Source organism: Diceros bicornis, chromosome 40, assembly GCF_020826845.1.
Source record: "Diceros bicornis minor isolate mBicDic1 chromosome 40, mDicBic1.mat.cur, whole genome shotgun sequence".
Taxonomy (NCBI): Eukaryota; Metazoa; Chordata; class Mammalia; order Perissodactyla; family Rhinocerotidae; genus Diceros; species Diceros bicornis.
Window position 1 is genome coordinate 11,138,874 of NC_080779.1, and position 15,967 is coordinate 11,154,840.

At 39.4% G+C, this 15,967-nt stretch overlaps 1 protein-coding gene across 2 annotated transcripts in view; it reads right to left on the reverse strand.

Moving 5' to 3' along the window:
* Window positions 1-498: 498 nt before the first annotated feature.
* The window catches only part of IL18R1 (interleukin 18 receptor 1), a 40,608-nt gene continuing 25,139 nt past the window's right edge, over window positions 499-15,967 (reverse strand). For both annotated transcript variants that reach the window (XM_058534385.1, XM_058534384.1), the window contains exons 7-11: window positions 15,712-15,832; window positions 12,720-12,859; window positions 9,232-9,393; window positions 4,663-4,821; window positions 499-2,752 (exon numbers count right to left, since the gene is read on the reverse strand). In XM_058534385.1, the coding sequence (XP_058390368.1) occupies window positions 2,397-2,752; window positions 4,663-4,821; window positions 9,232-9,393; window positions 12,720-12,859; window positions 15,712-15,832 (938 nt within the window). In that variant the 3' untranslated portion in view covers window positions 499-2,396. The remainder of the gene's footprint in view (window positions 2,753-4,662; window positions 4,822-9,231; window positions 9,394-12,719; window positions 12,860-15,711; window positions 15,833-15,967) is intronic.

The window sequence follows — 15,967 nt, forward strand, 5'->3', positions numbered from 1 at the left end:
CTCTAATTTAATAAATGCTTCCACTACATAAGAGACATACATGATGTATTTCTTTATACATCTTAGAGAGCCGGTTGTTCACTGATTCCCTGAAATGGACTCCGCAGTTTAAGGACATGGAAGTCACAGAAGTGAATGATGTTATTCTATCAATAAAAGTTATTTATTGGTCCTAGTTGGAAATGTTTGCACTTAAATTTTAAAATATGCACATTAATTAACTGGCATCTGAAGACCTAATATTGGTGCTGGGTATTGAGTGACCTTGTGAGAGAGGAAAGAGAATTCTTCTTCTGCTCCTGGATGGAAAGTAAGATAAAGAAGGTAGGTATAAAGTAATTTGACATAAAAAAAATATAGATAGATGTAGAAATTCATTTTGAGTGACCCATAACTTATAAAAAAAAGGTGGGAATCTATGATGAGAATGAGGGACAGGAATCGTAAAGTAAGTGAAAAAGATGGCAAGAGATATTTCAAAAATAAAGGCTCTAAACCAATGGTTCATTAATGTATTTTAAAGCATATTTTTAATATACATATTTAACACATTTAATACAAAATACATTTAATGTATTTTAAAGCATACATCATAAAAGAGAAAAGCAAAATCACTCTGTGTTAGAGACTATGATGACAGCAATAAAATTTCTCCTAACCATATATTTTCATATATAAAGCGTAAGTTAGGAATTAAATGCTCTTACTTTCTTTGGCCATCAAAATAGCACACAAAATTGTAAGCTCTACAAAAATTAAATCACTTTCTTACACTGAAAATCTCATTTTTTGATTTTCAGTAATATCTACTACAGCTGTTTTAAACAGTCTCTGCTTTAAACTTTTCTGGAATATTCATGCTGCACCCATATATTCTAACCAGCCTTCCAAACTCACCCAACTCTTTCCTTTCTCTTTAAGGCTGATGTTTCTCACTCACTCAGTGGTTTCCCATGGACAGCCACGACCGCTGAGGCCATCAGGAAGGCCCACAGGGCTGGGCCTACTTTAGGGAGACAGATATACGTCTTCCAACATCAAAAGTTGCACATGTCTAGTGAAGAAATGTCTTCACCCTACTGACATGCTTCTCTTGTAGGCTTCTCTATACGCAAATGTCCTCAAGTCAAAACTGCCTTCCCCTCCGGATCTCTTTCCCTTTCTGCTCTCTGGCTTCCATTTTAGTCCACTGCTAAAGAACTGATCTAAGTAATAATTAATAATAATAACAATAATAGTAATAGCAACACTTACAGAGTGTTAAGTCTGTGCCAAGAACTGTTGTAAGTACTTATTTATATTTACTTATTCAGTCCCCCTGTGAAGTAGCCACAATTATTATAAATTCTAATTTTACAGATGAGGAAACTGAGGCACAGACGGGTTAGAAAATGTTCCAGAGGTCACAGGAGTAAGTAGCAAACCCAGGATAGGAGCTCAAGCCTCTTGGCTGCACAGCTCATCCTCTTAGCCACCAAACCATGCTGTCCCGCTCTAAGGGCATTTTATAAACGTAATTTTTTTTAAAAAATCAAGCAAGTAACGATTATTTTTTGATGTTTAATGGCTAATATGATCTGGAATTCATCCTGTATACAAACATTTATGTAAAATCAACAAATGGTTTAGGCCACTTTTGAAAGACCAAGAAAATTATTTGAATTAAAATTTGTGTTTCTCGTAAAAGACAAAAAGTTGTTTTGGGTTCCTTTTAAGAAGTTCCCGCAAACAGGCCCCATTAAGCAAGCTCCGTGCAGCACCTTGGTGGGGTTCCAAGAACCGTGGGCCTGCAGCTGTGACCCAGATACAGTAAACACATCCCGAGGCCAAGGTCCTGTGACAGCAGCCTCATACCTCACTCCCCTGCTCTGCGCGCAGCCCTGCCAGCCCTCTCCCACGTCCCAGGCACGGTCTGGGGTGTGTCGAGGTAGGTAGCTATTACCGGAGAGTGAAGGCACCATTCCAGTTACTGTGTCACCTACTGGCTCATAGAAAATGCCACTTCATGAACTTAAAGCCCTTTAGTTCAATAATTAGCATTAAAATCTCTTAAAAATGCACCCTTGTTGTAATGCGCGAGTTATTTTGCACTGTGCCCAGACTCAGGGGTTTGAGTAAGCGTATTGAGTATGGGCACCTGCACCCACTTATGGAAGAGGGAGAAACAGAAGATCCATTTCTTTTGAATTCCAGGGTCTTCTGGGAGCACATGACCACAGCTCAGTGTTTAGTCTTATCCCTGGCAACCTCACGACAAGCTTCATCTTCAAACTGTGAGTAGGATTTTCATAGAGTAGAGTTAAATATTTTGAATAAGGCCATTTGTTGTAAATAGGCTCATAGACTCAACCCCCAGAGTGTCAAGAGTTCTTTCTTACACTCCGCTCTTCTGAAGATCAGGACTGTGAAAGAACAGGCAAGACTTCTGACTCGTCTCTGCATGGCTTGACTGCTTTTGCAGGCATCAGATAAAGCAGATTTTTCCAGAACCTTGAGTTATAAGACAGAGATTTCTCAGCCTTCCATTTCAGAACTCTGTGGGATTTCAAAAGCTTTAGTGATTGGGGCAAGAATGTGAAGTCAGTGACAGGTGTAAATTCAATTAAGATTACTTTAATTTTCCTTTCCACTAGTGCTTCGTGGAGTCCACTTTCGAGTTCGTACCTGACTTCATTAGACATATAACTCTTACTTAGGACAATGATTAGTCTCCGGCTTTTCTGTATCAATGAATGGATTTCATCAACAACAGCTGCAAATGCAAGATATGGAGTATTAATTTAAGAGAACTGAAAGGGTGGGCATGAGATAAAATCATTTTGCACAGTCCTATTGCGTTATTTAACTCAAGTTCACTAATAAGTTTTTTAAGACAGACCATTTATTCTCAATTTTATATGCCTATTAAAACAAGCAATCATCTACACAAAAACAATAATGAATACCTACTTAGCAATTACTCTGTGCCACAACTTCTTCTAAATATTTTATGTATATTAACTCATTTAATCATCATAAGGAAGAAAGTATTGTTCTCACTCCCATTTTACAAATGAGAATGCCAAAGCATAGAGTAGTTAAGTAACTTGCCCAGAGTCACACAGCTGGTAAATGGCAAAACCAGGATCTGAACCCAAGTGGTCTGGTTCTGGAGTATACGTTCCTAACCGTTACACTATCGTGCCTCTCCACAGCACGGAGGAGCATTCGAAAAGCAGAATTGAAAGATTAAAAAACATCCTGCCATTACTCTAGCCCAGAAGTTGACAAACTTTTTCGTAAAGAGCCAGGTAGTAAATATTTCAGGCTTTGCAGGTCATACTGCCTTTGTCACAACTATTCGTCTTTGCTGTTGTAGCTGAAAAGCAGCCCACCGACAACACAAACAGATGAGCGTGGCTGTGTTTCAATAAGGGTGGCAGGCTGGATCTGAACCATGGATGGTAGATTGGCAACTTCTGTCCTAGACTTCTAACGCTTCTCAAATAGAGGTTTTAGCCAAAACTAATTACCACTGAATATACATTCTTTATGTTTACTTAAGAACAAAGAAAAAATCCATTGTCAAAATGACTCCTAGAAAATGTTGGAAATATAATAAAATTGGTATAAAGCCATTTCTGCCCAAGCAGAAATGCTTTCTAAGCGACATGTATTCTTAGATACAAAGAACTGACACACAAAAATATCACAATGTTGTATGCATCCGACAATTTGGCATGTTATTCCTTTGAGAAGTTATTTATTATTAAACAGTAGGATATTTTCTCTTTCTAATTTGAAGTATTTTCCCTTTCTAATTTGTAATACAGGAGGAAACAAACACAATTGTTTCTTATTTACTGCTATATCTTCAATGCCCAGCTCAGAATTTGGCACAAGGATGGAACTCTTATGTAAATGTTAGATGAGTGAATGCATGATGGTAACAATGCAGACATTTGTATTGCATCATTTGTAATGTATCAGCATCCAAAATAATTTGACACTAGATTTCAAATGTTTGCTCTGGAAGACTTCAGAGAATACATGGAAATGTTCCTAATGCTTTGATTCTAACTGTAATTTGCTTCAATATATGTGCTATGGTCATTTGTATTCCCATATTAATAAAAATATTGAATTCATAACTAAAATATGGTATGAACCCACCAATATCCTTTGATGGATCCTTTTCCAACTCTCCTATTTTCTACTTTAATTTTCTCACCAATGGCAACACAATAAAGAACAGGCATTTTCTGATAAGAATTAACAGTGTTTATAATCCAAAGGATCACGTATTATATTAGAAACTGGTTCTGTTGTACAACACATTATCAAAAAAGGTATTCTTACTTACTGTGGGGCATTTCTAGATAAATGCCTCATGGTAATGTCAGTTCTGGACCCAGTTCTGAAAATGGAATGCCCTCTCCCTCTCCCCAAAGGTTCAGAGAACTGTGACCGGATCCTAGATAGGCCACTATCGGAAGCAGCGTCATTGGCTTGCTTTCTCACTCGTGATTATACCGATCGTGCTGGTTATTTCTGGGTTAGAGGACCATGTTCATTTGTTTATTTTCAAGCAAAACAGGATAGCCTTCTGTAAGGCTAAGCTATACATCCTTTAAAAAAAAGTCTCTCCATTAGCTTTCTATCTGATATCATTCCCTTTCTTACCTCCTCCAGGTACTACGTCCCTTTCAAATATGCATAACTTATATCCATAACGTTTCTCCAGCACCCTGGGCAAAATCTCCACAGCAAAGGTGTGCTCCTCTCCATTCTCAGGTCGACATTCTTTTAGGTAAGACACAAAAGCATCATATGTTTTTCCATCTAGGAGATAAGGTTTACTCTTTTAATTAGTGTGTAAATAAAAGTTTAAGTACAAATTTAAGTGAAAGTCATGAGTAATGGGAATAGAATCACTGAAAAGAAAAGTTAAATATAGCCTCCTCGTGTCCAAGCTCATCAAATTGTACATATTAAATATGGGCTGTTCTTTGTATATCAATTATACCTCAATTAACCTGTTAAAAAAAAAGAATAAAGAGAACATTTTTGATAGAAGGTAAATTAAAAAATAAAACAAGAATGTTTAAACTAGGTAATTCCCAAGGTCCCTCAAATATTCTTTGGTTTTACGATTCTTTTTTACTCATTATTCTTCATGTCTGATTTTTTAAGGGTCAAAAACAAGGAATAAATTCAATTTTTATTAAAGATAAAAAATAGCATCCTCAAATCTTATATGCTAATCAAGCAACCAATTAGCAAATTTTTTTTAAGCGTGTACATTGACTCCCAAAGTACATTGACTCCCATTTGACACCATAGAGGAATAGAGAGAAATACAAGATATAGATCAGGGAACTAAAGGAATTTAAAGACAACGGAAGACTGAGGATCCCTAATATGCCCTCGTTTCAGGATTGGAAAGCGCATCTCTCCTTGGCTTACTCTACTGGCATCACTTAATTCTACACCATCAAAATGTCTACCCTCACAATGACCCCCTGGGAAGTGAAGATAAAAACGAAGCTTAGCATTTACACTGGAAAGTGGGAAGAAATAATAGAGACAAATGAAACAATCTGCTATAGGAACAGGAGCTATGATATTTAAAAATAGTATATGATATTAGCTGCCAACACGAAACCTTCTGGTCTCTTGAAAAGTTTTTGTTGATGCTAACATCTGCCCCTATTTAATTCCTGATAATGAAGCAGTATTCAGATGGCTGAATGGACAAATGCCAGAGGAATGTGTTACCCATCAAAGACCATTCTAGCAACTGGGTAACTAAATAGTTATATATATTTCTCTCTTCTACCTTCATCCAATCTATTTGAGGAGACAAAGCAGACAAATGCAACAACTTGAAAAACTTGACAAAGATGCAACACTTGCAGATGCGAGACAGTGTAACACACAAGAAACTGACAAACAAAATCACCTGATGGGAGAATAAGGAGTGATCTCAATGGACACACTTTTTGAAAGAAGGAAATTTTGAGTGAGGTCTCAAATAAATTGATGCTAATTGGGATTGGCAGAGAAAGAAGGGGAAGTGGAGGAGAATGGTCTATCCTTATCCCAGGACAATGGTTAGATGGCAGAGGAGTTAGATTTGTGCTTGGGTCTATCATTGGGATTAATGAATTTGCTATTGAGTTGAAGACCAAATATTATCAGGTCCCTCATTAAAATCTAATAGGATGAAACCATTTTAGGTTCTTTGTGGTGCCGCATCATTTATGCTCAACAGCCCAGCTGATATCTTCAACAGCACCCAGGCTCACAAAACAACACTTTCTGCTTCTGGCAAAAGCTCTTTCAGGTCTACCTACAGCGTTCTAGTTCAGCCTTTTGAGTCAGAATCTATTGTTGATGTAAAGCAAGTGCTTTGCAGAATTGCATGCATATGAAAGATAGGACATTCTGGTAAAAATTGCAGAATTTACATGCATATCAAAGGTAGGAGAAGCTGGTAGAAATAGAGCCAGTTCTTAGTTTAATCAGTAAGTGGGTCCCCTGGATAATTCTATTAGATTGCTGTGAAATACAGCTATTTATTAGCATAAGTAAGAGCTAGTGTTTCCATTAGTGTAGTCATTATGTCAGTGATTAAAACAGGCACCAAGACGCAAAAAATAAATAAGTACACTTTTTTAAAAAGTACGTTTTTCTTATAATCAGGATGTAACTAATTGCAATAAACTGGGAAGATAATTCAGTCAACTTTATACTGCGAAACACATGTGATATATAGCTTTACTCTTACCCGTGAAAAAATAGTTTTTCAACTATTAATTAGCTTTCAAATTCCTTATTTCAAGCAATTCTCTTCTTGGTTTAGCAAATCTGTCAATTTGTATTATAATTTACTTTAAACCCAGGTAATGAAAAGTAGGTGGCTTTGATAAATGATAAGGTAAAGTGCTCCTGGTAAGGAATTTGAAAGCTAATGATAATTATTTTGGTTCTGGATAAATGAAACCATCCTGTGAATGGATCTTTGGGACAACAAGGAGTCAGTTAGACCAGTGCTTCTCAAACTCTGTGTGGTGAATGACCATGTTTTAATTTAATTTCAGTTTTTTTGGCTGATTGGTTTCGTTCATTTCCAGTCCTTCATAAATCAATACTGAACACATTCTTGGATATTGCAGCAATATCAAATTTCTACAAAACTTTTAATTTTTGTACTTATATCTCCATTTCTGCCTTTTTCACGACTGGCTTCTGTCCATGGGCCACACTATAAGTAAGGCTCATTTAGAGCACATCTCTAAATGTCTCTATGCACTGCCACTTTGAGAGCTAAGAAATGTGAATTGGGTCAAACACAATTGAAGAGGAAAAATATCTTAGTTAAAAATCAGAAAGAGAGATATTAGTGAATGCCCATCCTAAGATGTATACTGGTCTATGCAAGTAGAGACCCGTTCATCAAATATCAGAAACACACCTTCCAGTTTGTTTCAGCATCTCTCTCCATAGCAAAATTGCACACATGTGCAGCCTCAAAGCCAAATTAACTAACTTTTTGTTAATTTTATTTTTGTAAATTAGTAAATATGAATAATGAATCTATAAAAACCTCAAAGGAAAAATATGAGAATCCCTTTCTAACTTGAGATTAAGAGGGCCTTTCTACTTATGACCACAAATCCAGAAACCATAAAAGAAAGGATAAATTTGAGTACATTAAAAAATCTTCCACATAACACACTACTATAAGCAAAGTCAAAAGACAAATTACAACCTGGGAACAATATTTACATTTCATACCATACACCATAGGCTAACCTTCTTAAAATGTAAGTAACTCCTGGAAATAAACAAGAAAAAAAAAGGCAAACTATCCAATAGGAAAATTGGGAAAGGATATGGGTACTTTGAGAAAGGAAACATAAATGAGTCTTAAACAAATGAAAAGGTGCTCCTGTTCTTGCATAGGAAGTGAAATGCAAATGAAAACTACACTGAGATAAAGCCTTTTACCTTTTACCTATCAGATTGGCAAATATCCAAAATGTTGTGGGTAAGGCTATGGGAAAAAAAGTTACTCCCATCCTTTGAAGGTGGTAGGTAATACAGTAGTGTGGAGGGCAAATTGGCAAGGTTTTATCGCCAAAATCACAACTGCATCTACTCTTTGTATTTCCAGCACTTGCACTTTGGGGAATTTTTCCTTCGGTTACGCTGCACACATATGAAACAAAGCCTGTACAAAGTTCCCCATCACATCGCTTCTGTATAACAAAGGGTTGTAAACCACACAAGTGTTCATCAAAAGGTGACTAAATAAACAGTGGTACATCCTTAGAAATAAAATACTGTGCAACTCTAAAGAAATGAGAGACTTTATAAACTAATATCGGGGGGTATCCAAGCCATAGTACAGCAAAGTTCAGAATAGTGTGCATACTACACCAAGATTTGTTTTTTAAACAGGAGTAGAATAAGAGTCTATATTCATATTTGTTTGGACATGCCGTCCACGGAGGATGACGTGGGAAACACAGACATGGGATAGGCTGGCAGGGAGAATTTCTACTGTATCATTTCTTAGACTTTTCGTGTTTTGAACTACGTGTGTCCTACACACACACACGCACACACGCACACGAAAACAAAAGCAAGTGCAATTGAGTAAACTGATTTTTTTAAATTCAGTAATTATCTTGAAACTTGAGGACTTCTAGTCACCTTTAAAACTGAGACATAGAGTCACCAGATAGAAATAGAAGTAGACGAAAACTGGCACATCTAGAGGATTAGAACCCACGTCACGTGGCTTCTAGGTCAGGGTTCTTGCAGGCACACCATGCAGCCTCCTTTGCCAGGTTAAAGTAATGAACCATAAAACAATTCATTCAATTAAAATGACCTTTATTGAGTATGCACACTGTACAAGGTGCCCAGATGGTGTGTGAGAAATAACATTCAGATACACAGTCCCTGGGCTCAGGCATCTCACAGGGCATTTAAGGGGACATGGCGTGCATGCATGAAACAATTAGAGAACAGCTTTTGGCAACATTTAAATGAGAACAAGAAAATGTGACACAGACAACATTCATAATGGATGATACGTTCAGATCAATGTTTCCTATGGGAAACCTTTACCACATATTACATCAACAATATAATCAAAATGAGATGAAGATTAATGTTTCTTTATTTGGTTTCTTAATGAAACCATACGATAAGAAATTCTAGCATTATGACATTCATTACCTGTTAATGTTTCATCTCTTCCCATGAAATGTCTATAAAATAGAGCCAAGTCAACTCTGTAAATGACACCCATGGTCACTACGCACACAACTACCACCGAGATCAAAACAGCTATGACCATTCCTCTAGTGAAGACGTGGCCTGGGATATCAACCATATCTTCTAGAAAGAAAAAGAAAATGGGAATAATTAATCAAAGAAATTTTACCAGTGTCTTCCACCGTCCACACTGCAGCTGTCAGTTTTTACCTACACACTAATCCAGTTGTCTAGCCAACACATTCCGTTGAGTTACTCCACGTTCCTGCCTTTAGTCTGGAGTAGTCATCCTTCTACTCCAATTTTTAAAGAATAAAAATGTGTACAGGGATATTCAGAGACCTGAATGCAAAGCATTGTAATGTAGTCTGCCCCTACCTGTGGAAGTCAGAGCTCTAGGATGATAAGATACTCAGGTAAAATAGAGAGGGACTCAAACATAAATCTGAGGAGCGGGTTGAGAGCATAAATAGAGGTGCGTAGTCTTGAGAGAGCAAGCACTGGACTGAAACCGTCTGGGCTTGCAACCTGGCTCCATCACTTATGTTGTGTCCTAGGAAAATCACTGATGCCCTTAACTGTTAGTGTCTTCATCTGTAATATGAAGCTAATAATAGTTTCTGCTTCACTTATAGGTTGCTGTTTAGGAGGAAGATTAAATGAGATATTACACAAAAGTAGATGACATAGTGCCTGGCACACAGCTCTGAGAATTTTAGCATATTTTTTGTATAAAAGTGTCCTTTGGGGAAAAAAATTACGTTTCCTAGATTGATTCGGTTTATGCTCATTATGGCCAATATGAGATCATACAGAGGCATATAAAGGACAATATATATTTATTTTTTTGCAGGGAAAGATTCGCCCTATGCTAACATCTGTTGCCAAGCTTCCTCTTGTTTTTCCCCTCCCTAAAGCCCCAGTACATGGCTGTATATCCTAGTTGTAAGTCATTCTAGTTCTTCCATGTGAGCCACCGCCACAGCGTGGCAACTGACAGACGGGCGGTGTGGTTCCACGACCAGGAAGTGAACCTGGGCTGCCGAAGTGGTGAGCACCGAACTTGAACCACTAGGCCATCAGGGCTGGCTCAAGGATAAAGTAATTTTTAACAACCATCCCACAATATGGTAATGGCCACTGCTAACACGCTAGTATATTTCCTTCTGGGTTTTCTTTTTTCCCTGAAAAATATTTACTTAATTGGGATCATATGGTAATCATTCTTTATTGCTTAACATTATATTACAAGCATTTCAGTAGGTCTTTAAAATTATAATTCATAATATCCCAATATTTAGATTGGTTGCAATTTTTCATAAATATACATAATGCTACAACGAATATAAACGTAAACCTTTATCCACGTTTCTGATTATTTTCCTAGAGTAGATTCTAATGGTGGGCGGATTTCTAGGTCAAAGAGTATAAATATGCATAAAGCTCTTGCCCTCTTAGCACAATTTTTGGGAATGATCTTTCCAGTAAAATTAACTATTAGAATGTAAGTAAGCAACCATAGTTTCTTAATAAGTGAACTCGGAATAAAGCCAGGCCTGGGAGTTGCTGCTTCTTTGAAAGATCTACATATCCGTGACTGTGCCCCACAAACACACACTCTCACACTGGTGCACACACTCCTCCAGGGATAACGGTGGAGTGGAGACCCTGTTCCCCAGCCAACATTTGTGAGCAAAGCAGGAGGAGAAACGATCAGGGTAGAAACTTCTATAGCAAGGAGAGGACAGCCATGCACTGATCTAAGAGGGAGACACAGCTGATGGCCAGCAGTCATCAGAAAATCCAGGCAAGGCAGGGGATCAAACAACAACAAAAACAGATTTGAGAGCCTCCCCCTCACAGGTGCATTGACCAAGGCATGTCCATTCACACAAGGTGCGGGGACACCTGTGACGATTCCTGCAGAAGATAAGAGCACAAATTTCAGAGTTAATCACGTCTGAGTTTTGATATCTTTACTTGTTTGTGATGTGGGGTGAGCTTCTTCACCTATAAAAGCTTGTTGTAAAGATCAGGTTAAACAAGGTAAAGAGCTTAGCACAGAACCTATCATATAATAAACATACAAAGAATGTTAGCTATTATCATTATTGCATGTGGTCGAGTGATAGCCTTAGAACAGGTGTTCCAGGTGAGCTGCAAATGGTAAGTAGGATAACACACCTAGAGATGGTAGCTTCTGGCCTTCGGGCCTTTCTCTCCCACTCCTTCAGTTTCTAACCAAAGCCACACAGTGCTCTCTTTCTCTCTTTCTCTCTACCTCTCTCTCTCTCTCTCTCTCTCTCTCTGTCTCCCATCTCTCTGTGTCTGTCTCTGTCTCTCTCTCTCTCTGTCCCTCTGTCTCTGTGTGTGTCTCCGTCTCATCTCTCTCTGTCTCTACGTGTATCTGTCTCTCTGTCTCATCTCTGTCTCTCCCTCTCAGATCCTAACCTTTCCCTACATATCCAGGGAGTTGATGGCCCAGCCTGGGAATGAGTAGTAACAACTGGAAAGCATAGCTTTTTGGCCCCAGACACAGGCACCTCTGAGCAGCTACTGAGCCAATAGCTCAGGGTTGTATTGTTTTGTTGGAGGATGGAGCTGAGTGACTCTGGAATGCTCCACCAGGTAGGCACTGAAAAACTAAAAGTCTGTTGATCAGAACCATCTGCTGTCCACTTGCCAAGTCCAGGAACTGGCCCAAGGAAGGGAGGCCTCTGTTAATCCTTTTTTTTTTTTTAATAATTGTATTTATTTATTTATTTTCCCCCAAAGCCCCAGTAGATAGTCGTATGTCATAGTTGCACATCCTTCTAGTTGCTGTATGTGGGACGCGGCCTCAGCATGGCCGGAGAAGCGGTGCGTCAGTGCACGCCCGGGATCCGAACCCGGGCCGCCAGCAGCAGAGCGCACGCACTTAACCGCTAAGCCACGGGGCCCGCCTGCCTCTGTTAATCTTTGTTGAAGGAACGGTCACACCCACGGGACCCCGTGCCCAGTGCCCAGCTAATGGAGCCTGGAGGCAGCAATTACTCCCAGTATCATCGGCCTCATCCTACACTGAGCCGCAGACTTTCCTCTGGTTGTTCTGGATGCGCCAGAGCTGCCCTCACCGCCTCCCCCACAGCCCTCACCCACCAGCATCTGTGTCCCTGAGATCCACCTGCCTCCCTGCTCTGGGGCCCTGGCTTCTACATAGGATTGGAATACGATTGAGAGCAAAGGAAGAAACTTGGTGCTTTCATTCTCCGCTTGGGATCAGGGCACAGGGGATTCCAGCAAGGGCTGAACACTCTTCTGCCACTGAATGCCTGTGCCACAAGGTGAACCACTCCCCCTGTCAGGAGCTTGCTTCCTGGTGTAAATGAGGAAGTGAGGATCTTCAGGGGGTCTCTCAGCAGCAACACTCTAAGTTTCCACAAAATTCCAAAAATAAAATTTTCTCACACCTTTTTTCACCAAGATGAAGGTTTTGGTGTCTGTGCCTCCCTCGCTGGCCACAGTGCAATTATATGAAAACTTTAGATTTTTTTCATTAATATTCTCAATTCTCAATATTCTTGAAGCATAACTTTTGCCTTCTGAAGTCCTGCAAGAGAGGAAAACACTTTAGTGGTAGGCTTTGTTCATAGTCAGCAGTGTTGACCACGAGAGAGGAATTCATATGTGCAAATTCTCAAAGGCAGTGGTTCTGCGGGCTCCATCGGATCATCCCTTTCTGATGGGTGCTCAAAGTGTGGGCCACAGGGAACCTCCGACTCCTCTGGGGAGCATCAGGGTCCACAGAAGCGGCCCTCCTGAGACCATCTGGGGACACTGCTGCAAACTGTCTATAATTAAAATGCCTGGAAGGTAACGACGCTAAGTTGAAAGTACAAGAAAACATTCCCACTCTCGATTATTTTTCCCGATTTCTCCTCTCCTAACTACTCAGCGTTTCTCCCACGGTGAGGTCGCCACCAAGTATGACAAGGCTGCAAATTGTGCAGCCTAGATACAGATTCATATCAAGTTTGTCCATGCCATCCTAAAGATCACTTTTATTTGTTCAGCATTTAAAATAAGATTAAAAAAACAGCACTATTCTCAGACACCCCCAGGCACATGAGAAATACCAATTAAGCTGTTCAGCGAGTGTCAGAACATGACTTGAGACAACCATTGGCCACAAGTTCTCTTTCTCTTTCTTCTTAAAGGATTCAAGTTGCCCTGTCTTTCTTGCAAAGCAAACGCTCATGACATCTGCTTCCCCGCCAGTGACAGGCTCTGAAGGCACTGTGTCAGCGGGCACTCCCAGCTGCAGTCGCTCACCTGCCATGCCCCTAGCAGCAGGGGTCTCTCATACCTGGGACAGGGTACCACTGTAGCTTCCAACTGTCTCAAACAAATTTTAGAACATAATTCTGCACAGAAGTCACCAATCCAGAGATATCAACTATCTAACATCAATGAAAACTCCAGAGGAGAGGCACAAAAGACCACTGAGAAGCAGAAACAGATGACATAAAAAGCACCCAACTCTAAAGAAAGACCTCCCCACCGTCTTAGCTTAGCTGAAGATTCATTTCTGATGAGTTTGGTGAGTTGGTCTTCTATGCCTCCAAAGAGTAGCAACAGATCAACAGAGGGTGAAATGCAGAACCCCAGCGGAGGACAGATGCTGGGGATAAGATGTCACGGCAGGAGGGCCATGTGATTCAGCGGATCCAACATTCACGGAGCACTAATCTCGTGCCTGGTCCTGGATGAGGGAAGGGACCTTGCTTGTAGACAAGTGTTAGCAAGACTTGAGAGCTGCCAGCATGATGACAAAGAATATATTTTTTTTAAGTTTAAAAAGTAGAAAAAACTCAAAAGTGCAACTAAGGTGATAGACACCTTAGGATAACTACTTACTAGAACGTGAATGTGTTGGTACATTAATAATTACAGTAATGACCCAAAGTCTTTCAGACACATTTAAATAATCATAGGCTTAGTGGGTTTTGTTTTAATAAGTCTGACCATTCCTTAACGGAAGAATATAGGCCATCTAAGTATTAATACGCATATCACTTGGAAATGTTTACACCAACGCTGCCTCCTAGATATTTATATCTACCCATTGCCCTGGTTGCTTTTTCTATCTGTTCTTATTGTGTTTCTAATTTCCATCAATGGACTCTGATAGGAAAATGCTGCAATAATCACTATGCTCCATGTCAATCTACCAACAATGAAAGTCACGGGGCAGGCTGGTAATTTAAAGTAATATTTCCTAGGGCCGGCCTGGTGGTATAAGAGTTAAGTTCCTGGACTCCGCTTCGGCGGCCCGGGGTTTGTCGGTTCAGATCCTGGGCACGGACATACTTACTGCTCATCAAGCCATGCTGAGGCAGCGTCCCACAGAGAGCAACTAGAAGGCTATACAACTATTACATACAACCACCTACTGGGGATTTGGAGAGGAAAAGAAAAGGAAAAAAGGAGGAAGATTGGCAACAGATGTTAGCTCAGGGCCAATCTTCCTAAAAAAAAAAAATTAGTATTTCCTTGAGACATGACTTAGATCTGACAATCTCCGGAGACCCTTCCATACTTGATGAAATTTTTTAATGCTCATCTTTAAGAAAGATAATCACTGTGACGAATGTTCCAAAATGAAGCTACATCTCATCTCTAATGAGCAAGAGGCAGTATCCTTGTCAACGTAGCTCATGCCCATCAGAGAAATTCCCAAAACACACAGAAAACTGTCTTCAAATGACTGTTTCATTTTTTATGATTTTCAGTATTTCTCAAGTTTCTTATAATGAATTATTTTCAACAATCAGAAAAAAGAAAGGTGTGTGTGGAAGTAAAGTACAGGATACAGATCTGGAGAGGTAGCAGTGGACGTCCTGCCTTTGGCCTTGGCTGCACCAGGCCCCACAGGGAAAGGTACAGATGACGCACTCTGCAACCTGCAGACCCCGGCTCGTCTCAGAGTGATGTGTGGGCAACACGACTGGGCACACCTACTGCACTCAAGGGGCCTAAACTAATTTATACACGTCCCATCTCCTGACCTGGTCTTTTCTCTGGAACGTTAGTAAAACCAAAGCACTTAACACGATTTTAAAAATCAAAGAAAGTGTGGCCTAGGTAATCGCTCTTTTACAAGATGCTTAGGTAAAATTCCCATCCCCATCAGATTCTGACGGACCAAAAGCTACTTTTGTAAGATAATGCTAAAAAGCTTCATTGACTTGCCTTTTCTAGTTTAGATCTCAGCAATAAAATTCTGCATAATCCATCAACCCAGAGTATTGAAATTATAATTATAAAATATGTAAATTATAATTATAATAACCCAAAAATCCTATCAGCCATTCAGGAGTCTGGTGTTTTTTATATCATGTATATATGATACAATATGACTTTTACATATCATGAGATATATCATATATCACATATATATACCTAATTCTTGTTTCTTGCTCTTCATGTTCATTAGGATCAGTTTCATTTTCTTTCCAGAAGTTCCAATAAACCACACCCTTTTCATTCAGCAAAGCAGAACAGTTGAGCTGTACATCTTTTCCTGGGTAAAAGTTGACAACCGATCGTCTGATTTTAGAAACTCAGATTTCCCAGTTTAAAATTAATATAATCAACATATGTTAACCTACTGTATAACGCTAATATAGTGCTACATCCCAGAAAGAACACAGATATG